This window comes from Rhinoraja longicauda, chromosome 20 (genome assembly GCF_053455715.1).
Source record: "Rhinoraja longicauda isolate Sanriku21f chromosome 20, sRhiLon1.1, whole genome shotgun sequence".
NCBI lineage: Eukaryota > Metazoa > Chordata > Chondrichthyes > Rajiformes > Arhynchobatidae > Rhinoraja > Rhinoraja longicauda.
This window is the reverse complement of record NC_135972.1, coordinates 4158506-4183854: the sequence shown is the minus strand read 5'-3', so window position 1 is coordinate 4183854 and position 25349 is coordinate 4158506. Positions and strand designations below refer to the sequence as shown.

Sequence of the window (25349 nt, the reverse complement as noted above, 5' to 3'; positions counted from 1 at the left end):
AACAAGCTGCCAGAGGAGATAGTTGAGGCTGGGACTATCCCAACGTTTAAGAAACAGTTAGACACGTACATGGATAGGACAAGTTTGGAGGGATATGGACCAAGCACAGGCAGGTGGGACTAGTGTAGCTGGGACACGTTGGCCGGTGTGGGCAAGTTGGGCCAAAGGGCCTGTTTCCACACAGTATCACTGTATGACTCTTTATGCTTTTCTTTGCTGATTTTTTCTTTTAACCTTGCATGTTATTTGCAGCTAAAAGGGCAAATACTATACTCCCGATTGTTTGCCAAAAGAAGCCTGACACTTCACTCTCACTTTTTTTAAAGTTTGAACAGTTCTGCTCGGAATGGGAGAACTGAAATAATGCTGTGGCTGGGTGGTCAGAAACACCTTGACTGCAGCATGGTCTTGTAGCAGTGAGTAGTATTGTTGAAATGTGTAGGAAGGAACTGCAAATGCTGGTTTACACCAAAGATAGGTACAAAATTCTTCAAAGAAGGGTCTCGACCCAAAATGTCACCCATTCCTTTTCTCCAGAGATGCCGCCTATTCTGCTGAGTTACTCCAGCATTGTTAGTGTTTGGGATATGTGGCTTTTCACTTCTTAACTTCATAGTTCTTGCTGAGCAAAGGAATGTTTAATTTAGTTTATTATTGTCGACGCTTAGGAAGGAACAGTTCATGTCCAAGGCCAGATTTCCAAAACAGACATGCTAGTTTGAGGTCTGCCATGGGAAGAGAATATCAGTTGAACAGAAAAAAATAGAATCAACAAAGCTGCCTTGGACAAATGCAACATCCCCACTACCTCCTGGAAATCCTTGACATATGATCACATAGCTTTTTGGATGGTTTTGTAAACCTCTAGCCCGTGCCTCAGGAAGACTGAGAAGCCCAGCCGAAATGACATGAAGAAGGGTCTCAACCCAAAACGTCACCCATTCCTTCTCTCCTGAGATGCTGCCTGACCCGCTGAGTTACTCCAGCATTTTGTGTCTACCTTCGATTTATACCAGCATCTGCAGTTATTTTCCTATACATCACATAGGGATACTTAACTATTCCAAATACTCTTAACTCCAGAAGATGCAAGTAATAATTTCTTTCAATAATAATAAGCATATTATCACTTAGTTCAAGTATCAAAAACAATTTGATTTAGTTCTCATGTAAGTTCTGGCTTTCTATCATACATTCCTCCCCTAGCATGAATTGAAGGCAGCTTCTGGAGTAGAGAGGGTAATCCTTGTGAGCTAAGTTAATGATTTGTTGATCCACAATTTTTCTTTAGAGAAAGCACCACAGGGGAGGGGATTGGTGTTAAAGACAGGAAGATTTTGATTAAACAGGAAATGGGTCAGTAAACAACAAATTCAAAATTGTTTACTTGTTTTGCTTTGTTGGACCTGTGGGGTTACTGATTCCCACAATGGATTACATTCACTGCTTGCATAGTGTCTAGAGGACACCCTTGTTTAAATAAATCATTCTTTTGAATTTGAAATTTTAATGGTCAGGTGTATGGGGCATGTGTACAGTAAAAGATAATAAGCAATAATCATCTTCGTGGTTTAGTAAGATTCTTGACTGCAATTAAGGCTGCAGGCCTGTAGTGAGGGCAGTTGCCATATAGCTCCAGCAACTCGCGGTTGATTCTAATCTCTGCTGCAGTCCATGTGGAGTTTGCATGTTGTCCCTCTGCTCTTATGTTTAGCTTTATTATTGTCATGTGTACAGTGAAAAACTTTGTTTTGTATGTTATTCAGTCAAATCAAATAATGCTATACATAAATACAATCAAGCCAAACTCAGGTCAAAAGGGAGAGTGAAGGGGAAGTTACAGAGGGCAGAATACGGTTCTCATCATTGTAGCGCATTAGTTCCAGAGAGGTGAATTGGACAGTACCCTAGTTTGTGAAAGGGCCATGCAGAAGCCTGATTACAGAGGGAAGAGGCTGTCCCTGAGTCTGGTGGTGCCCATTCTGGGTTTTATTCTGGCTGCTCTGGGTTTTCCCACATTCCCAATTGTTGGGTCTGAAGGCAGATAAATCCCCAGGGCCTGATGGTCTGCATCCCAGAGTAATCAAGGTGGTTACCCTAGAAATCGTGATTATTTTCCAATGTTCTCTCCACTCTGGATCAGTTCCTATGGACTGGAGGGTAGCCAGTGTAACTCAACTTTTTCAGAAACGAGGGAGAGAGAAAATGGGGTATTATAAACCAGTTAGCCTTGCATCAGTAGTGGGGAAGATGCTGGAGTTGATTATTAAAGATGTTATTAGCAGCGCATTTGGAAAGCAGTGACAGGATCGGTCAAAGTCAGCATAGATTTATGATGGGGAAATCATGCTTAACTAATCATCTGGAATTTTTTGAAGGAGTAACAAGCAGAATGGATAAGGGAGAGTCAGTGGATGTGGTGTATCTGGACTTTCAAAAAACCTTTGACAAGGTCCCACTCAAGAGATTAGTGGGCAAAGTTAGAGCGGAGGGTATTGACATGGATAGAGAACTGGTTGGCAGACAGGAAGCAAAGAGCAGGAATTAACGGGTCTTTTTCAGAATGGCAGACAGTGGGGTGCCGCAAGGCTCGGTGCTGGGACCCCAATTATTTACAATATATATTAACGATTTAGAGGATCTCCAAGTTTGCGGATGACACAAAGCTGGGTGACAGTGTGATCTGCGTGAGGATGCTATGAGGCTGCAAGGTGACTTGGATAGGTTGGGTGAGTGGGCAGATGCATGGCAGATGCAATATAATGTGGATAAATGTGAGGTTATCCACTTTGGTGACAAGAACAGGAAGGTAGATTATTATCTGAATGGTGTCAGATTAGGAAAAGGGGAGGTGCAATGAGATCTGGGTGTGCTTGTACATCAGTAACTGAAAGTAAGCATGCAGGTACAGCAGGCAGTGAAGAAAGCTAATGGCATGTTGGCCTTCATTATGAGAGGATTTGAGTTTAGGAGCAAGGAGTAGGGAGGTCCTACTGCAGTTGTACAGGGCCCTGGTGAGACCACACATGGAGTATTGTGTGCAATTTTGGTCTCCTAATTTGACGAAGGACATTATTACTATTTAGAGAGTGCAGCGTAAATTCACCAGGTTAATTCCTGGGATGGCGGGACTGACATATGATGAAAGAATGGGTCGACTGGGCTTGTATTCATTGGAATTTGGACGAGAGGGGATTTTATAGAAACATATAAAATTCTTAAAGGATTGGATAGGCTAGATGCAGGAAAGATGTTCCCGATGTTGGGGGAGTCCAGAACCAGGGGTCACAGTTTAAGAATAAGGGGTAGGCCATTTAGGACTGATGAGGAAAAACGCTTTCACCCAGAGAGTTGTGAATCTGTGGAATTCTCTGCCGCGGAAGGCAGTGGAGGCCAATTCACTGGATGTTTTCAAGAGAGTTAGATTTAGCTCTTAGGGCTAAAGGAATCAAGGGATATGGGGGGGGGGGGGGGGGGGAAAGCAGGAACGAGGTACTGATTTTAGATGATCAGCCATGATCATATTGAATGGCGGTATTGGCTCGAAGGGCCGAATGGCCTACTCCTGCACCTATTTTCTATATTCTATGATTCTATTTGAAAGATGTGCTGGTTAATTGGCCATTGTAAAGAATGCCTAACCCAGGAGGTAGTGGGAGAATCAGGGCGATGGGCATGTGAGGCTGAAGAAATATAAGAGGGACAGTGTTATTGATGGACTGCTCTGAGAACCAGCATAGAATCAAAGGACAGAATGGCCTCCAACGTCATAAGGAAATAATGAACTGAAATCCATGCCTTGCATTAATACTTTTTTATGCTTAGTGCTGTGGATGTAACCTCATAGTATAGACCAGACTGTAAGAATGTTAAAGTGTCACTGTTTAGCGTTGTTCCCAACTTGTTCCCCATTTAGTAGAATTTTAGGATTCAAACTACAGTTTAACTTAGTTAAATGTGTTGCATGGCAAAATGGCGGATAAATTATTTAATTTGATTACCCTGTAGAGGTGCAGTTTTTAGTTTTAGAGATACAACACGGAAACAGGCCCTTCGGCCCATCGAGTCTGCACCAACCAGTGATTCCCGCACATTAACACTATTCTATACATACTAGGGACAATTTACATGTACGCCAAGCCAATTAACTTACATACCTGTTCGTCTTTGGAGTGTGGGAGGAAACCAAAGATCTCTGAGAAAACCTATGGTCACGGGGAGAACGTACAAACTCCGTACAGGCAGCGCCTGTAGTCGGGATCGAACCCCGGTCTCCGGCACTGCAAACGCTGTAAGGCAGCAACTCTACCGCTGCGTCACCATGCAGAAAAAATTCTGCATACTCTCAGATATTCCAATTTCTCCTCTTGCACTGAGACTATTTGGAAAATCCACTTTGGAATTTGTTCCGTAAACAATTTCCATTCAACGTTAAACAACCAAATGCAAGTCTGACGTACTCAGGATTTAAACATTATTAGCACTTGAGATGGATATGTTTAACCGTGCTGGTGTAAGTGATGTGGAATGTTTATTCCAGAGTTGGATGTAGAAGAAAGTGGAATCAGAAGGGAGGCACTGGGATGTGGTGAGAGATGGTTTAATTTGATTGCAACCTTAGGGAACGATAAGCCATGAGGTTGCATAGATGGAGAGGTGCAGAAAGCACAAGGTCCATGAGTTAAATCATTGAACACAGAATGGAGCTTTGCGCTTGTAGGAATCAAGCGTGGCTGAAAAGTGTGTAGGAAGGAACTGCAGATGCTGGTTTACACTGAAGACAGACACAAAATAGTGGAGTAACTCAGCAGGTCAGGCAGCATCTCTGGAGAAAAGCAATTGGTTCCGTTTTGGGTCGAGACCCTTCTTCAGATTTATTTAGGTTGAAAAGTGATGGGTTAAGATGAGTATTTTATACCAGTACACCCAAAATCAAGAAATGCAAGGCAACAAGATTGAATTAAAAGAGGAGTAGATGGGAGGGATCTACCTAAAACAGAACAAGAGGAAAAACAAAAATAATGAGTTTAATCTAGAGGAATGCACTACCAACAAATGGGAAAAGGAGTAAGAAAAATGAAGTTATGGATCTTAGTTTGTAGTGGCACACATATAGGTAGGGAGGAATTTAAGGGATGGTAAAAATTAGAAGTGACTTTCTGTAAAACACATGAGAAATTGTGAGACCCAAAGTGTGCTCTTAATGTAGAGAATTGTAACAGGTTTGGATTTTGAGGAAGAATAATTGAGGCTAGGTTGTTTTACTTGTGCGTTTTTAAAATCTTTCCATTGTCTTGTCCCATCTCATCTTTGCAGCTTTGCAACTCTCCTGAGCCTGAAGAAGGGTCTCGACCCAAAAAGTCACCCATTTCATCTCTCCAGAGATGCTGCCTGTCCTGCTGAGTTACTCTAGCATTTTGTGTCTAGCTCTCCTGAGAACTCTGTTCATCCAATTTAAGTTCTTTAACACCCCTTACTTCCTCTGCCGCAGCCATCTAGGTGCCAAACTCTTAAACCAAACTTTCTACTGTATTGAAATAGCCCTTGAGGTGAGCCCGCACTTGTATCTAACTGTTCACACCCAGAAACCCTTCTTCTTGCGGCCTGATCCATTGTTTTCTAATGCCTCTTTTGGCCCTGATTCTGATCAACTTGCTGCCCTTTGGTAATGCTCTCTGAAAATACAGTGTATTCAGACCCCATCACTTTTTCCACATTTTGTTACGTTACAGCTTTATTTTAAAATGGATTAAATTCTTTTTTTTTAAATCATCAATCTACACACAATACCCCATAATAAAAAAGCAAAAACAGGTGTTTAGAAATTTTTCCAAAGTAATTAAAAAGAAATAACTGAAATATCACATTTACATGAGTATTCAAACCCTTTCCTCAGTTCTTTGTTGAGGCACCTTTGGCAGCAATTACTGCCTCAAGTCTTCTTGGGTATGACACTGCAAGCTTGGCACACCTGTATTTGGGTAATTTCTCCCATTCTTCTCTGCAGATTCTCTGAAGCTCTGTCAGGTTAGATGGGGAGCGTCGATGCACAGCTATTTTCAGGTCCTTCCAGAGATGTTCGATTGGGTTCAAGTCTGGGCTCTGGCTGGGCCACTCAAGGATATTCACAGACTTGGCACGAAGCCACTCCTGCATTGTCTTGGCTGTGTGCTTAGGGTGTGTCCTGTTGGAAGGTGAACCTCTGCCCCAGTCTGAGGTCCAGAATGCTCTGGAGCAGGTTTTCATCAAGAATCTCTCTGTACTTTGCTCTGTTCATCTTTCCCTCGATCCTGACTAGTCTCCCAGTTCCTGCCGCTGAAAAACATCCCACAGCATAATGCTGCCACCACCATGCTTCGCCGTAGGTATGATAATGGCCAGGTGATGAGCGGTGCCTGGTTTCCTCCAGAAGTGACGCTTGGCATTCAGGCCAAAGAGTTCAATCTTGGTTTCATCAGACCAGAGAATCTTGTTTCTCATGATCTGAGAGTCCTTTAGATGCCTTTTGACAAACTCCATACTGAGGAGTGGCTTCTGTCTGGCCACTCTACCATAAAGGCCTGATTGGTGAAGTGCTGCAGATGTAGTTGGCCTTCTGGAAGTTTCTCCCATCTCCAAGGAGGAACTCTGGAGCTCTGTCAGAGTGACCATCGAGTTCTTGGTCAACTCCCTGACCAAAGCCCTTCTCCCCCGATTGCTCAGTTTGGCCGGGCGTCAGCTCTATGAAGAGTCCTGGTGGTTCCAAAGTTTTTCCATTTAAGAATGACGGAGGCCACTGTGCTCTTCGGGACTGGCAATGCTGCAGAAATTGTTTTATACCCTTCCCCAGATCTGTGTCTCGACACAATCCTGTCTCGGAGGTCTACAGACAATTCTTTCATCTTAATGGCTTGGTTTTTGCTCTGACATGCACTGTCAACAGTGAGACCTTATATAGACAGGTGTGTGCCTTTCCAAACCATGTCCAATCAATTTAATTTACCACTGGTGGACTCCTATCAAGTTGTTGAAACATCTCAAGGATAATCAATGGAAACAGGATGAACCTCAGCTCAATTTTGAGTGTCATAGCAAAGGGTTTGAATACTTCTGTAAATGCGATATTTCAGTTATTTCTTTTTAATTACTTTGCAAAAATTTCTAAACACCTGTTTTCGCTTCTTCATTCTGGGGTATTGTGTGTAGATTGATGATAAAAAAAAGAATTTAATCCATTTTAAAATAAGGCTGTAACGTAACAAAATGTGGAAAAAGTGAAGGGGTCTGAATACTTTCTGAGTGCACTGTACATGCAATCTGATGTCCCCATGGGCACTGCCTCATTTCCCCAGATAGCAAATCTCCCTGCAAACCTCTCAAACTGAACCAGGCTGTTTACAACCTTGGTGTAAGATACAGGAATGAACTTTGGGTAGCAGGGTGCCACATCTGGTAGAGCAGCTGCCTCGCAGCACCAGAGACATTGGTTCAATCCTGACCTTGGGTGCTATCTGTGGAATTTACTGGTTGTTCCTGTGACCGTATGGGTTTCCTCCGGGTGCTCTGGTTTCCTCCCACAACCCAAAGAGGTGCAGATTTGTAGGATAATTGGTCCCAGTGTGCAGGGAGAGGATGCGAAAGTGGGAAATCGTAGAACTAGTGTGAACAGGCCTGTGCAATGTAATTTATTGCTCAAACTATCACTATTGCCTTTGCTGGGATTGAACAGCAGGCTCTTGGCTCGCCATGCATCTTCATCTTGCCCTCTGTAAAATACAGGTCATCCAAATTACTGTTGCCCATGAATTGCTAACGCTGATCCCTTTTACCCATTATCCTTGTTGATTTATATGAAGCAATGATTTAATTAAAAAATTCTTATCCTTATTTTCAAATCCCTCTTTGACCACTACTTGCTCTCTGTGATTTCCCCTCACCCTAAAGTTCCACCTGTGCTCATTTGTAGAATAAAAGTAATTGCATGGATGTGTGAGAATTCTCCAACAATTTCTTCCCTTGCCCAGTTCGTGATTAAGTCTCTTGTTGGTGTTCAGTTTTGCCTGAGGGTTTTAAACGTCAAATTAATTTAGTTTTCATCAGTAGCAGATAACATTCAGTGCATATAAGGGCAAAGTATAATAATACCTCAACAGAAAATGCAACCTGTGGAATATTCTGAAGCTTTTTAATAGCTATACATTGTAGCTAAACTGTGACTGATTAGTTTGGGACCTAATAAGCATAATATAGTTTTAATCTCTTGTGGTACATTTTAAAATAACTGTAGATTTACAATAATTATGGGAATCGAGTGACTGCTACGGCCAAATTTGCTGCTCCTTATTTTATGTACTGTTTGTGCTGATCCTTGCCTGCAATGATGCAATTTCAGCACATCCATCCAGCAAGGCTGAGTTGGCAGTACTTGGGTAAAGATGACGTGTAACTTGGAAGGAGGCCAAAGAGAGATGGCGGATGAGTCTTGTCAAGTCAAATAAAGAGAGAAAAGAGGAAATGCAAGATTAGATATGGTGAGTGAAAAAAAGACTGAGGGAAAGGAATTCTCAATTCGGTAGTAATGAATAAATAATTCTTCCACAAAATATTGTTTTATATAGAGGCTTCTTAACATTGAAGATAGGCACAAAATGCTGGAGTAACTCAGCGGGACAGGCAGCATATCTGGAGAGAAGGAATGGGTGACGTTCAGACTCAATAGTTTCACAGACAATGAAGTGACATTTTTACAATGTTCTTCCTTGCAGCGTCTATCCACATTCAATGTAAATTGAATAATGCCATGCTAAATTTCTGAATATAAACCAAATATTTAGGAAAATTAGTTCAAACAAAAGGATGGCAAACTCTGGTGTTCCCAGCATCAGCTTATTTGGTTAATTATTGTCTGGGTGTGCAAGTTAGAATTTCAAACTTTGCAGATGACGTGGTTGTGGTCAAGCGTGAGATGGAAAGGCTGGCAGAATGGGGAGATGAGTGTCAGATGAAGCTTTTAAAATAAAAAAGTGAAGGTAATTCATTTGAAATAATCAAATAACATCAATCTGAAGAAGGGTCTCGACCCGAAACGTCACCCATTCCTTCTCTCCAGAGATGCTGCCTGTCCCGCTGAGTTACTCCAGATTTTTGTGTCCACCTTTCATTTGAAAGAATGACGGGGAGACACAAACCAAATAGCACAAATCAAAAGGGCAGGAACAGAAAAATCAGGGTGTTTGCATAGAAAATTTTCGGGGGGGGAGGGCAATAAATGTAGAATCTTGTGAGAACAACAACAAAAAACATTCCGGATCCTTGCTTTGATGAAAAGAGTACAGGAAGGAACAAAGTATTGAGATAGACAGGATTACTGTACAAAAAGCCAATGCGGGCTCACTGGGTCCTGATTTATAACAATTCTGATTCTAACACTGCAATCTTCTGAGGAAGGTAAATCTTTAGGGCAGGGGAGAGTTGAGGATGATCACAAATATTACGGGGACAAATTATACCTTGTTAGCACCAGCAGGAAATGATTGAGTCTTTATGTAAGACTAAAATGGCACGGATAAGGTAAATCTGGAGTATCATTTCCATATGTGCTTGATGTAAGAACAAGATACCAAGTTAAAAAAACTAAAAAGGAAGCTTCAAAACAGATGTCAGGAGAACTTCAACCAGATAAACATCTGGCACAGTCTTCTAGGTAGAACAGTGGAAGGAAATATTTGTATGACTTGATTGATTGACTAGGTTGATTGGTCTCTTTGTTATAGGTTGTTATTCACTCAATGTACTTGAGGTAACATTTGTATAATAAACAGTCACATTTTCACTGATTAATTTAAAGCAATTGTTTTGCTTTTCAAAATTATCCATAATGTATTTTCTATTCGTAACTTCCAGCAAACTTAAGGGATGGTCTCCATAATTTTGGTCTTCATGGTTTGACTCTGGACATATAACAACTGCATGTAGCTCTACGAAAGAGCACCAAGTACAATTTCAATGTAAAAACTAAGAAACACAATTTTAATGTAATTGAATGATGAGATGAGGAGAAACTGAAATTCAGGCGGAGAGTTGCCTGCCTGCATTAAAGGTTAAAATTTCCCCCTTAAAATCTGGTCATGGTGCTCAAAATCATGTTGTTGAGAGATCCATGAACTCTTAATTACAGTGTATACAGATTCCCTGCCCCACTTCCTTTTCTTGTCTATTGTACTGTACTACTAAGATTTCCTGTTCTCACAATGAACTGGAAAATTACTGCCAATTATTTGGTGCTTTTACTGTAGATTGTTTTGCTTTGTAAACATCATGTCCTTGGCTGTTATTTTACCAGTGGATTTAGAGCCACAGTCCTACAGCTCGTGAATAGGCCATTCAGCCCTGACAAGTCTTTGCCGACCGAGATGCCTATCTACACCAAACCCATTTGATTGCATTTGGCCAATATCACTCTTTTCCTTTCCTATCTTTGTACTTATCCAAATGTTTTCTGAACACTGAAGGTGCCTCCACCACCATCTCTGGCAGCTTGTTTCACATATCTACCACCATCTGCGTGGAAAGATTTGGTCTTCAGATTTCCTTTAACTATTTCCCTTCTTGCCATAAACCTATGTCTTCTAGTTTACACTCCCTTAGTCTTGAAAAAAGACTGTTTACCCAATCTTATTTTCTTAAAAATTTTGTAAATGTCTATAATGAAACCTCTCTGCCTCCTATTACTCCAGTGACAATTTCCCCAGCCCTTTCAATTTTCCCCTGTAGCTAAAACCTTCCATTTCAGGCAGCTCCTGGTGAATCTCTGCATCAATTCTAGCGCCACCATATTCTTTCTGCAATGCAGTGACCAGAAATGCACACAAACGTGGCCCAGCCGATGAATCTGCAACACAAATCCCAACTGTGTGCTCTCTTGTCAAATTATGCTGTGCATGAATACAAATCAATCACACGCAAGTACAACGAGTAGTGCAAAGAGAAAAATACAGTAACAGTTTTCCTTTGACATCAAGGCATTTTGCAATAAGTGGGAAGTGTTTAAGAGCAAAGTAGTAAGAGTTCAGAGTCGGCATGTTCCTGTAAGGATAAGAAGCAAAGATGGTAAGGTTAGGGAACCTCAGTGCACAGAGGAAATAGAAGGTTTGATCAGGAAAGAGAAGGACGTGTACATCAGCTAGAGGAAATTGTAATCAAGTGAGTCCATTGGGATTTACAGAGGGTGCAGATGCGATCTTAAGAAAGTAGTTTGGAGGGCAAAAAGAGGGCAGTAAGTGGCTCTGGCCAACAGAATTGAACATGATTGCAAACCTTCTATAAATATGTTCAGAGAGCCTGGCTCGGGAAAGAGTAGTTCCCCTCAGAGAGCAAATGGGAAATGTCTGCGTGCAGCCAGGGAATATTTGTGGTGTCGCAAATTAATACTTTGGTTCAGTATTCACCAGGTGGAACGGGGAGGAGAAGAGATAGTTGGAGGAGAGGTATACTGACAGTTTGAAGCATGTGTGTATCAGGAAAGAGGAGATATTAAAAATATTGAAGTGCAGGCCCAGGACTTGATGAAATCTATCTATGCCCGGGTATTATGGGAAGTAAAGGAGGAGATTGCTGGGGCTCTGACTGAGATCTTTGTGCCATCTTTAGTCATGAGTCACGAACAAGAAGAGTGAAAAAAGGTAATGCTGTCCACATATTCAAGCAAGGCAGTTGGGTACGACAGGAAACCACAGGCTAGTGAGCAATATCTCAGTAGTAAATAAATTATTGGAATAAATTCTTAGGGATAGGATTTATGATCATTTGAGAAGCTGACAGATTAGGGTGAGTCAGCTTGGGTGAGTGCATGGAAAAATCTGGTTCACAAAAAAATGTTTTTTGAGAAGGTTACTCAGAAAATCAATGGCAATAGAAATTGGATACGAAGCTTTGGACAAGGTTCTGCATTGTAGAATGGTCCTGAAAGGCGGGGCACAAGGTGTTTTGGCACACTGGAACCAAATCTGACTTGACGATAGGAGGCACAGGATGGTGTTTGTGGCATGCCCTTGTGACTACAAGTCTGTAACCGGTGGAGTACCACAGGTATTGCTGCTGGGACTTTAGTTGTTTGGCACATATATAAATGACTTGGATAAGAACATCTGTGGTCTAATAAGTACGTTTGCTGATGACACAAAGAGCGATGAGTTGTAGATAATAAGGATGGTTGCGTAAGGATGGAGAGGAACATCGATCAGCTAGAAAATTAGGCAGAGCAATGGGAGATGGAAGTTATTCCATAAAAGGGTTAAATAATGAACTCTGGGGACCTTACAGTAAATAAGAACCATAGAAGTGTTAATATACAGAGGGATCTTGGGGTGTAAGTTCATAGCTCCCTGAAAATGGTGACACAGGTGGATGGGATAGTAAATGTGTTTAGCTTGTTTGCCTTCGTCGGCAGAGATATTGAGTATAGGAGTTGGGATTCATGTTGTAGATTCATTGGTTAGGCCACATTTTTGTGCATTTCTCATCACTGCTTTGTAGAAAAGATGTAGTAGCACTAGAATTGATGCAGAAGAGATTCACCAGGTTGTTTTACCTGGAATGGAAAGCTTTAGCTGCAGGGTATAATTAGTAGAGCTTTTGTTATTTACTTTCGACCTGCATGTCTCCCATTATCCACAGGATAGTCTTTTCATCTCTGACCTTTGTCCAACCATCTGCCTATCACCTGCATCCACCTATCACTCACTAGGGTTTGTCCTGCCCCTCCTCTCTTCCAGCTTTTTCTTCCCCCATCACAATCAGTCTGAGGAAGGATCCCAACTCGAAACGTTACCTATCTATGTTCTCCAGAGCCTGACTCGCTGAGTTACCCCAGCACTTTGTCTTTTTTTGTGAACCAGCATCTGTAGTGCCTTGCGTTTCCACCAGGTGCCTTGCGTTTCCACCAGGTGCCTTGCTTTTCCACCAGGTGCCTTGAGTTTCCACCAGGTGCCTTGCGTTTCCACTACTATCTACTTGTGAACTCCACAGAAGCGTGAGGTCTGATCTGTTTTCAACAATATTTTTCTAAATGTGATTTATTTTTTAATTCTAGCGGTTAGCATACATTGTTCCCTCTCTCTCCTACCTTTGCTACAAGGGACTTGGGATCAGATATTTATATTCCCAAAAGAGCACATGAATTGTCCGAAATTTCATGGTTAAATAAAATATCCAGAGGTGGGGAAATAATTTTATTGAAGGCATAATATGATTTGAGTTTGAGTGAATTTATTGAAACTGTCAAAATATCTAGAAGGCGCTAGTGTTTGGATTTTAATAATGTTGCATGTACTTTGCAGTGTTCATGAGCCAAATATTTTCTCAGATAAATTGCAGCAATAACTGGCAAAACAAAGTGAGATAAGACATTACTATTAAGTTAAAGGCCTGTGCATTTGTTTAGAAAACTAAAGGCTATTAATAGCTGAAAGCGTTATGTTGACAAATTAACCATAGAAACTACAAAACCAGATATCAAAATGTCTATATTTGGGCAATAATTGTATTAATAATGTATGGTCAATTCTAACCCTGACAGTGGCGACACAGCTTTATCCTGATCATAAGTTGTTGATTATGGTGTCGAAGAATGGATTGTGGTTTAAATTATCTGAATAAGTCAGGAATGTTCATTGTATTATAGCTGTAATACAGGAAATTATAATCATATCAAGATCTAGATTTCTGTTCCTGCCCTAACTTGGAGATCAAACTTTTTTTGCATATTTGTCTGGAATCCAATGTGAGCAATACTTAACTAGAATTAGTATTACTAATCGTTTGTCCTGCCTGTCATGATGTAGTGTTACTAATGAGTCATATTACTGATAACAGGAAGGAGGTGATGCGAAATGAAGTGGAAACTCTAGCAATAATGAGTGACAAAGTAGACAAAAATGGTGCAGTAACTCAGCGGGTCAGGCAGCATCTCTGGAGAACATGGATAGGTGACGCTTTGGGTCAGGACCCTTCTGAGCAGTTAGATTGAAAACTCAGTGACTGTTATGCCTATGACTGTTTGGTATAATAATCATGCTAGAACGATGGAATATCTACATAACATGAACAAATTATGAAATATTGAACTGCATCTGACAATATAATTTACTGTCTCGATTTTCTTTAAACTAAAAGTATAAATGGTGGGAGTATGCACCAGGTCCTTCCGACTTGACAAAAAGAAGAGAGAGATTTAACTCTGCATTGGTAATTTGTTTAAAGTTAAAATTATGAAAATTAGTATAATAAGTGCTCTCAATCTCATTAAAGTTAATTAAATTTGGATCACTGCTAATCTTGTAAACTGGCAAGTTAATTGGACTGAAATGTTGTATCCGTTTTTTTCGCCACTGATGTTGCCCCACTTTCAAGAGTACTTTGAAATCATTTGTCCTGCCTCTCCCCTCTTCCATGTTTCTTGCTTCCTCCCCCCCACCCCCCCCCCATCAGTCTGAGGAAGGGTCTTCCCCAATCAGTCTGAGGAAGGGTCTTGACTTGAAATGTCACTTATCCGTGTTCTGCAGAGATGCTGCCTGACTCGCTGAGTTACTCCAGTACTTTGTGTCCTTTTCTGTATTAACCCGCAGCTGCTGTTGCTTGTTGCATTACCCTACACTTACATTCATCCCCACTACTATAAGATTCCTGAACCAATCACCTCTTCTTGCCCCTTTCCTGGAGGTACTGCTGTATACTCTTACTCTTCAGTCTACCTCGTTTGGTTGTTTCGTTATTGCACTTTAGTGGGGTTTTTGAGCACTGCTTCAAATTGCATGACAGTTCTTGCACCATTCTGGTGTTTTGCGTCCAGTGTTGGATCTATCATTATCAGTGTATTCTGTTTCATGCTAACAAAGAATTTCATCATACTCCTGTGTATATGACAAAAACGTTATCTGTTAAATATTATGTACTTTCAGAAAAATATTAAACTTAATAGAAATCTCTCTAGAAAGGTTTTCAAATAGGTGCAGGTTTGTCATCAATTCCTGCTCTTACCCAAAGCACATTGTATCTTTGAGCAAATGGGGTTTGGACTGTGAGCCCAGTAATATTAAGTGTGTAGGAAAGAACTGCAGGTGCTGGTTTAAATCGAAGGTAGACACAAAATGCTGGAGTAACTCAGCGGGACAGGCAGCATCTCTGGAAAGAAGGAATGGGTGACATTTTGGGTCGCGACTCTTCTTCAGACTGATGTCAGGTGAGTGGGCGGGACAGAGATCGAATGTAGTCAGAGACAGTAAGACTGGTGGGAGAACTGGGAAGGGGGAGGGGATGGGGAGAGAGGGAAAGCAAGGGCTATTTGAAGTTAGTGAAGCTCTTGATTTTCCTCTTGCTGTTCGATACTTCAAATCATCTCAGCTTTCCCCAACAGTTTAATCTTTCACACCAAACTTGCCCATGGGATTTGAACTTCGTTACCACTCTTTGCAAAGGTACACCAGTAAACCTGATGTCGAGTTCAATTTAGTTTATTGTCATGTGTATCGAGGTACAGTGATAAGCTTTTGTTGCTTGCTAACTAGTCAGCGGGAAGACTATAGGTGATTACAATTAAGCCATCTCCAGTGTACAAATACATGATAAAGGCAATAACGTTCAGTGCAAGATAAAGTCCAGTAAAGTCCGATCAAAGATGGTCCAAGAGTCTCCAATGAGGTAGATAATAGTTCAGGACTGCTTTCTAGTTGTTGGATGTTTCAGGTGCCTGATAACAGCTGGGAAGAAAATGTCCCTGGTAAATCCCTGACGAAAATATTCTAGCATTTGAGTTGCATGAGTTTAGTTTATTGTCACTTGTACCAAGGTACAAATCGAAACATATAAGATTATTAAGGGGTTGGACACGTTAGAGGCAGGAAACATGTTCCCGATGTTGGGGGAGTCCAGAACAAGGGGCCACAGTTTAAGAATAAGGGGTAGGCCATTTAGAACTGAGATGAGGACAAACTTTTTCAGCCAGAGAGTTGTGAATCTGTGGAATTCTCTGCCTCAGAAGGCAGTGGAGGCCAATTCTCTGAATGCATTCAAGAGAGAGCTGGATAGAGCTCTTAAGGATAGCGGAGTCAGGGGGTATGGGGAGAAGGCAGGAACGGGGTACTGATTGAGAATGATCAGCCATGATCACATTGAATGGCGGTGCTGGCTCGAAGGGCCGAATGGCCTCCTCCTGCACCTATTGTCTATTGTACAGTGAAAAGATTTTGTTGCATGCTAATTTTTACATGCCTTCATCGATATTGTAACGTTTTATGTGAGTACTGATGTTATTTCCTGTATATTTAATATTTTATAGTGAATTTGCTCACCTCTTGAATGGCATGCAGAATTGCCCCAGTGCTCAATTCAAAAAATAAACCACAACGTCAAAACAGATTTTATAATACAATTATGTTGAAAACTAATTATTGTTGCTTTGTGTAATATTGCCATTAATATTCATTTTTCACTTTACTTTCAGCTCTTGGAAGATTTAGAACTGCCAGCTTTGGTATATAGCTGATCTACGAAAATATTCCAAACACAATCATGTCGTACGATGATCCAGTCATGATTGATGCACCCAGTGACAGCTTCTGGGAGGTATGGTTCAACTGTTGCTTTGTATTTTATCCCATGTTTTGAATTTGCCTGATTCGGTTTGCTGAATTTGCACTTCAAATCAACATCGTTTACTAAACGCTTGCTTGTATACTCTCACCACTTGTTGCTCAGGGATTTGTTATTCCTATTTTCAACTGTTCTCGACCACTATCTAAGGAACTCGGTGATCGGTTTCCAGACCACTTGTGTCAAGCGGCTCTCTGTTTAGTTTAGTGTAGAGATACAGCGTTCAGGATTGAACCCAGGTCTCTGGCGCTGTAAGGCAGCAACTCTGCTGCTGCCCAACCTTGCTGCCCCTAGATAGAATCTACTTTTTTGCGCCACTGTGCCGCCTTGTGTAACTTCTGATCCAGTATAGCATGCTGTATATTTACACAGCTGCACCTTGTCTTTTCATAACTAATCACAGCTAGCAATTAAAGTAGTAGTTGTTTATGTTAATGGTTCCTCTTAACTATATGCTCTCTGACTATGGCTCACTACGCCCTAATGTGCTCTACCAGGTATTAATATAACCCAGTCCACAGACCTAGTTAGACAAACTCTAGTCTGTTGTCAGATTGTTTCCAACCCTATCCATATACGATAATTACTTTTTAAAATATGATATTGTTCGTGTATTTTGTAGGTTATTTTGTATGGTAAGTGCTCGTATAACAGTATAACAGTATAACAGAGCTCTATTTGTCATTCGGTACCAAGGTACCGAACGAAACTACATAGCAGTCATACAAAAAAGAACACAAGACACATAACCCCAACACAAACGTCCATCACAGTGACTCCAAACACCCCCTCACTGTGATGGAGGCAACAAAACTTCCACTCTCTTCCCCACGCCCACGGACAAACAGCTCGTCCCCGACCGACCCGCACAGTCCCCGCAAGGGGATGGAAGTCCCCGCGGCCGAGTCGCACCGGGCGCTGAAACGTCTCGCGGCCGATCCAGGCGATGGAAGGCCCTGCGACCGAGCCTTGCGCAGCTAAGTCCCGTGGCCGAGCCGCACCGGGCGATGTTAAGTCCCGCGGCCAAGCCGCACCAGCGATGAAAAGTCCCGCGGCCGAGCCGCACCAGCGATGTAAAGCCCCGCGGCCGAGCCGCACCGGGCGATGTTAAGTCCCGCGGCCGAGCCGCACCAGCGATGAAAAGTCCCGCGGCCGAGCTGCACCGGGCGATGTAAAGTCCCGCGGCCGAGCCGCACCGGGCGATGTTAAGCCCCGCGGCCGAGCCGCACCGGGCGATGTTAGGCCCCGCAGCCGAGCTGCACCGGGCACTGTTAAGTCCAGCGGCCGAGCCGCACCAGCGATGTAAAGTCCCGCGGCCAAGCCGCACCGGGCGATGAAAAGTCCCGGGGCCGAGCCGCACCGGGCACTGTTAAGTCCAGCGGCCAAGCCGCACCGGGGTGATGTAAAGTCCAGCGGCCGAGCCGCACCGGGCGATGTTAGACCCCGCGGCCGAGCCGCACCCCGCGCCGTGAGGAAGAGAAAAGTTTCCCCCACCCCCCCCACCACCCACCACCCACACCACCACCCCCCACACATACACAACCAAAAAAATACAAAAACCATCGCAACACCGACACACAACAAAAAAAAAAGGAAAAAAGACGAACAGACTGCTAGCGAGCCGCAGCCGTTAGGCGCCGCCACAGCACACATGTAAGACCAATTGAGTATTTTTAGATAGGGACTCCTTGGTGGGCCGGATGGCCCATTTCTGTGTAGTATCTCTCTCATTTGCTAAAAGAAAATAAATTAGTTTTACAGATGGATGACCATGTGCCAGAACCAATGTTTTGACATAACCAGTAAAAGATGGTTATCAGAAAATTTTGCGATCAACATAGAATCCTTAGTGCTGCAACAAATCTTGATAGAAGATTAAGTGCTGATCCTTGAATTAATATTGGGCTTCCTTGAAAACAGCTTGGGTCCAAGAAGAATCGGACCTTTAATCAGACTTTACTGGACTTTATCTTGCACTAAACGTTTTTCAAGTCAGAGGTTATGGGGAGAAGGCAGGAGAATTGGGTTTGGAAGGAGAGATAGATCAGCCATGATTGAATGGTGGAGTAGACTTGATGGGCCGAATGGCCTAATTCTACTCATCACTTATGATCTTTTGATCTTATGATCTTGTGTATAATCATGTGTGGTCCTTTTGCTGACTGAAAAGCACACAACAACAAAAGCTTTTCACTGTACCTCGGTGCACGTGACAATAATAAACTAAATTAAACTAAGAATAGTCAAAGATGGATACAGAAATAAAGTCACAGGCTGAATGTCACTTTAATAAGTCATTGATTCGAAGATCATCCAACTGTAACCAGAGCTCAGCTCTTCTCGGTCTGACAGGTTTGGTTATTTCAAGCATTTTCTTATGCATCAGTTTTCCAGCAACTGGAAAATTCAGTGTTCTGCCTCTGACATTTCCAGCAAGCTCCTTCCTTTATCATTTCTCTTTGTGATTGCTGTCATTGAGACCAGATTGATCCAAAAGCATGGCGACTTGCTTGGGCAACTTTGGTCTCCACTCTGTCGTAGACCTTCCCATTGTTCTCCCCCTCCCGCTTCCCCCAGTTGCAACTTAAAACATACTCGTTTTCTGACGGGTCACTGACCTGAAACGTTAACTCTTTATCTCACTTTGCAGGTGCTGAATCTAAAATAAAAACACAGTATTTCCATATTTTTTTTAATTTTAGATTGCCAGCGCCTGAAGATTATTTGGATTTTCAATTCGAAAGAGACAAGTTTACCTTGTAATTGCATTCATATGAAATCAGTGATTTTAAAATCCAAGTTTTAAAATAAAGTTTAGATAATAATTAAAATCTTCTGGCATGTTTATTTGTGATAGCTCAGCACTTTTCTCCCCCCCACATTCAAAACATTACTCTCTTAATATTAAAGACATATTTTTAGCACAGTCAAAGTAACAGTAAGTCATTAAGATAAAATGTTACATTGATGCCTCATTTGCCCCCAGCAATATTCAAAGAGCAGCAGCTACTTTGTGCAGAGAAAATTATATCAAAAATGATCAGATGATCTGTTTGGTTTTAGAGATGCTGGTTCAGTGATTAAATATTGGCTAGAAGACAAGAGCACTTGAATCTGCTCATGTGGGCCCTCCTTCTACACAGCTTTCACTGACGACTGCACTGAATGAGGCACGTTCCCTCAGAGTTCCGATTCAAGGGCATTTATTGCTGCTGCTGATCTAAAGCTGAAACCTTAAACAAAACAGTGCTAGAGGATAGACACAAAATGCTGGAGTAACTCAGCGGGACAGGCAGCATCTCTGGAAAGAAGGAATGGGTGACGCTTCGGGTTGAGACCCTTCTCCTGAAACGCCACCCATTCCTTCTCTCCAGAGATGCTGTCTGTCCCGCTGAGTTACTCCAACATTTTGTGTCTATCTTCGGTTTGAACCAGCATCTGCAGTTCCTTCCTACACAGTGCTAAAGGAACCTAGCAGGTCGGGCAAGATCTGTGGAGGGAATGGGCAAGCCTTTTTCTGATTAGGGCTCTTCCTCAGACTTGAGTCTGAAGAAGGGATCTGACCTGAAACATTACCTGTCCATTTCCTCCATAGAAACTGCCTGACCCCCTGGTCCTCCATCATCTGCAGTTCCTTGATGACACTAAAATTTTGTGAAACCAAAATATTGCTGAAAACCAGAAGTAAAATTAGTGCAGGGAATATCCAGCGTCAGGCAACTAATATGGTGAGAGAAACTGTATTACTTCTGTCAGAGTGAGAAACAGAGCTTTCTCCAAATATGTTGCCTGACCTTCTGAGCAGTCCCTCTGATTTTTTTAATCTTAAAGTGCTACATTTATTTAACTAGTAGTAATTTGTTCCCAAACAATAATTGATGTAATTGTTCCCTTGGTGTGTAGGTTGGGAACTATAAGCGCTCCGTAAAGCGCATTGATGATGGCCACAGACTCTGCAGTGATCTTCTGAATTGTATCCATGAGCGGGCGCGTATAGAGAAGGGTTATGCTCAACAACTCACAGAGTGGGCCAAGAGGTGGAAACAGCTTCTGGACAAAGGTAAGCAGATGCTCTGACCTCTCATCATTGCCATCAAGAGGACTTGAAAGGGCTTTTTGTGAAAAGAGCCAATAAATCATTTTCATATTTCTTGGATGGAAAGACTTGTTTTTGAAGCTTATATTTGCTCGTTTACATTGGTGTAAACTATGCTGAACTGTCTGCAACAATGCAGAAGGCCGGAGAATTTAAAGTCATAAGTGATAGTAGAATTAGGCCATTTGGCCCATCAAGTCTACTATGCCATTCAATCATGGCTGATCTATCTCTCCCTTCTAACCCCAATCTCCTGCCTTCTCCCAATTATCTCTGACTCCTGTACTAATCAAAAATCTATCTATCTCTACCTTAAAAATATCCACTGACTTGACCTCGACAGCCTTCTGTGGCAATTTGAAACATGCTAGTCTATTAACCAGTGTGTAGTTGATGAAAAGAAAAAACACCCATACGCATCAGTCGCATATTAATGACAAAAAACGTCCTGGCGTTCAGAAAAAAATAAAAACGTCATGTATTACCTGTCTAACCGGGTGATTCAGTGTGGATAACATTTGTAAACAGTAGCTGTTTCAGGCGGCAATGGGGATGGGTGCAATTATGGATCAATGTGCACTGAACTCTAACTCACTGCAAGTGGTCCTGGTGACTTCAGTTCCTAATAATTCATGGAGGTTGTGTGGCGCTGCTTTCGGTCTAGGGAAGAAATAGCACTCCGTTCTCTGAAGTCAGCTGCTTGCTTATGACAACACATTTTGGCTGTGCTAGCTCCCAGCAGAGCAAGTCAATCAGTCCTATTCTTCCTTCAATTTCCCACTGGCCATGCAAATGTTCTCCTCCCGTGCCCTTTGAATCTTTGCCCACTTACCTACACTGGTGATAACAAATTATACCAGTGAAAATAAGGACTGCACGGTGGCGCAACTGGTAGAGCTGCTGCCTCACAGTGCCAGAGCTCAGATAGAGCTCTTAAGGAGCGAGATAGAGCTCTTAAGGATAGCGGAGTCAGGGGGTAAGGGGAGAAGGCAGGAACGGGGTACTGATTGAGAATGATCAGCCATGATCACATTGAATGGCGGTGCTGGCTCGAAGAGCCGAATGGCCTCCTCCTGCACCTATTGACTATTGTCAGAGACCCGGGTTTGATCCTGACCTTGGGTGCTGTCTGTGCGGAGCTTGCATGTTCTCCCTGTGACAGGATGGGTTTCCTCTGGGTGCTCTGGTTTCCTCCCACATTCCAAAGAAGTGGGTGTGTAGGTTAATTGGCCTCTTACATACAAATAAAGGGTAAGGTTATTTCAACCTTATAAATGAAAATGATTTATGTTACTAGAGCCTATAAATAAAAAAGACATATCACTCTTTAAAGTAGAATTCACCCTTTTCCAGATTGCATTTTAATATTTTCTGTTCAAACCCTTTTTTTACTTCCTGGATATTTTAAATAAGGACAATTCAAGTTTCAATGAAAATTGAAGGTAAGATAAATGTGGATATCTGTTAATATTTTGAGAAATTACTTGGGATAATCAACATAATTTGTACAAGTGTTAGAACACGTTAATCAGTTGATGCCATCTTCACAGGTCCACAGTATGGGACTTTGGAAAAAGCATGGATATCACTAATGACGGAGGCTGAAAAAGTCAGTGAGCTACATCTGGAGGTCAAGAGTGCCCTGATGAATGAAGATTTTGAAAAAATCAAGAACTGGCAGAAGGAGGCCTACCACAAGCAAATGATGGCAGGTTTCAAAGAAACTAAGGAGACAGATGATGGATTCCGTAAAGCACAGAAGCCATGGGCCAAAAAATTGAAAGAGGTAGGGAGAAATGGGTGATGTGTCAAAAATAAACTGATAAATGTTGCTAGTGTACAAATCTTTCCAAATGTGTTCTGGACAATACTGTTGAAACTAATTTCCAGATTGAATTCAGACCCTAATTGGAAAGATCAAAGGCTAAAAGTAGAGATTATGTTGTTTTATATTGTGTAGAAACAAGCAACTGCAGATGCTGGTTTACCAAGGAAAGAACACAAAATGCTCCGCGTATCAGGCAGCATCCCTGGAGAACATGGATAGATTACATTTCGAGTCTCGATATTTAACGGTCACCTACCTGTGTTTTCTGGAGATGCTGCCTGACCCGCTGAGTTACTCCAGAACTTTGTCTTTTTTTTTGTTTAATAACTTATTCGGTTACATCGAGAAAATATTTCATCTCCAGATGAAACCTGTTTCTAGGGAAAAGTTCTTGGAAAGTCGATAGACCATTCTTTTGGGATTCACACATGACAGGTATAAGATCATTGCAGAGCTGAATTTGCTTTACATCATAGCTGTCAGGAAACACCATCATTCCCCCTGCTGTTTTGGTGATTGGTTTTGCCTGTCTTTGGATATGTTTGCCCTTTAACAATGATGTCGATGGACTTGCGTCCACGCTTAGTTATAATGTGATGGCAGCCTATAAAGTAAAAGTAACCTTAAAAGGGGATATTACCCAAAACAAAAGAAGTATTCAAGCAAAATGAAATAGGAGAGGATACTTGTGCGAAGTATCAACACCTGCACCAGTGGGGCTGATGGACCAATCCTTTGCTTCAAATGCCATGCAATTCTAGCTGTATTTTGTTGTTATAAGTGGATGTATTAAATAATTGCTGCATAAAGTTGTGTACCGCCTGCCTTGATTTGGCAAGTACGACATTTATTATGAGAAGTTTTGAAAAAGAGGTTTTGAAACAAAAGCTCTCTGATCTGCCAGACAACCTGTATATTATTTTCATTTATTAGGTGGAAATTGCCAAGAAAGCCTATCATGCAGCTTGTAAAGAGGAGAAATTAGCAATATCCAGGGAATCAAACAACCGGGCAGAATCAAACACAAATCCAGAACAACTGAAGAAACTGCAGGATAAGGTTGAAAAATCTAAACAAGATGTTCAAAAGGTAAAACCATTTTACAACCTGAAGAAAAAAAAAATCTGATATTTAAGGTTCAGGTCAAATGTTTATGAAACCAGGCCTTGGCTTGAGTCTCCCAATACCTCTGCTGGGTGCACATATTGTATAAACTAGCATTGACAGACACCCAATCAGTCTGCATTCACAAGTCTCAATTTAATCAAAGTCTTCCTAAGTGACTTCTGACTATTGATGGCCAGTTTATAAAGTACATAAGGACATAAGGAACTAGCAGATGCTAGTTTACAAAAAAAGACAAAGTGCTGGAGTAACTCAGCAGGTCAGACAGCATATGTGGAGAATTTGGACAGTGACATTTCAGGTCAGGACATTGAGTCTGAAGAAGGGTCCCGACCTGAAACATTGCCTATCCATGTTCTCCAGAGATGCTGCCTGACCTGCTGAGTTACTGGTGCATGATTTCATTATCAGACAGTGCCAAAGGATTTTACCTGCCACCCACCAACTCAATTAATGGAAGGAAACTCTTCCACATTAGAGTAAGCAAGGGCACAGAAGGTAGTATAGGTGAGCTATATCAATGGTCATAAGGTCAGTAGGCCATTCGGCCCATCGTCTATTCTGCCATTCAATCATGGCTGATCTATTTCCCACCTAACCCCATTCTCCTGCCTTTTCCCCATAACGTCTGACACCCATACCAATCAAGAATCCAATAGAAATGACTCTTGGTTTTACTGGTTCTGCAAGATGTGGCCACAGTCAACCTGCATTGGACAGTAAAGGAAATAATTTACAAAAAGTTGGCTCACATTAGTCTACCTGTTGCAAATAGCTGACACATTGATTGGAACGACTGCCAAAATAGGTTGTAAGATTGAATGATATAAGTTGGACTGTAAAATATACAATTCATTCTTTTACACTCAATTTTAAACAATATATATTTAGAATATAGTTTTGTTTATTTCAATAGAAGTATGGAAATATTACAAGCTAGTAATTACCTTTGGAGTAATGGTTATATAAATTGTGCTGGTTGGATTATGAGACTCAGCTGATGCAACATTCTCAATCGGTTTCATATGTTCCAGACAAAGGAAAAGTATGAGAAAAGTCTAGACGAATTAAATAAATGCACTCCGCAATATATGGAAAATATGGAGCAGGTGTTTGAGCAATGTCAACATTTTGAAAAAAAGCGGCTAGATTTCTTTCAAGAAGTCCTCTTGGAAGTTAAGCAACATCTTGACTTATCTCCCACCAGGTAAGGAATAAAATATTTGTCATATGTTCATGTCATAGGAGCAGAAGTAGGCCATTTGGCCCATCAAGTGTATTCCGCCATTCAATCATGGCCGATTTATCTTTCCCTCTCAGCCCCATTCTCCGACCTTTTAAGTGACCAGTAACTATTCCGCCATTCAATCATGGCTGATCTATTTCCCACCTAACCCCATTCTCCAAAGCACCTTACAATTAATAAAAATTTAGGTTTAATAACATAATAAAATGCAATGGAAAATTATGCACAGCAGGGACTCACAAACAGACATAAAGCAAATTAAACATTTCATTAAGTGATGATAACTGAGGGACACATATACTGGAATTGTTCTATTTTGTTTTGAGATAATACTCGAGGATTTTGGTTTGGCATCACATTGAAAAGTTGTGGTTTTGGTATTCCTGACACTTAAGTGTCGAAAGTTTCTGCTCATCTGCTTAGGATGT

General features: G+C 41.7%; 1 protein-coding gene across 5 annotated transcripts in view; it reads left to right on the top strand.

The window, feature by feature from the left end:
- LOC144603507 (protein kinase C and casein kinase substrate in neurons protein 2-like) overlaps positions 1-25349 on the top strand; it is a 58670-nt gene that overhangs the window by 21496 nt on the left and 11825 nt on the right. For 3 of the 5 annotated variants that reach the window (XM_078416784.1, XM_078416781.1, XM_078416783.1), the window contains 5 exons: positions 16478-16599; positions 20530-20686; positions 22273-22508; positions 23484-23639; positions 24710-24882. In XM_078416784.1, the coding sequence (XP_078272910.1) occupies positions 16546-16599; positions 20530-20686; positions 22273-22508; positions 23484-23639; positions 24710-24882 (776 nt within the window). In that variant the 5' untranslated portion in view covers positions 16478-16545. Of the gene's footprint in view, positions 1-8371; positions 8511-16477; positions 16600-20529; positions 20687-22135; positions 22165-22272; positions 22509-23483; positions 23640-24709; positions 24883-25349 lie in introns of those variants that run through there. The other 2 variants (XM_078416782.1, XM_078416786.1) reach the window with 2 other exon arrangements.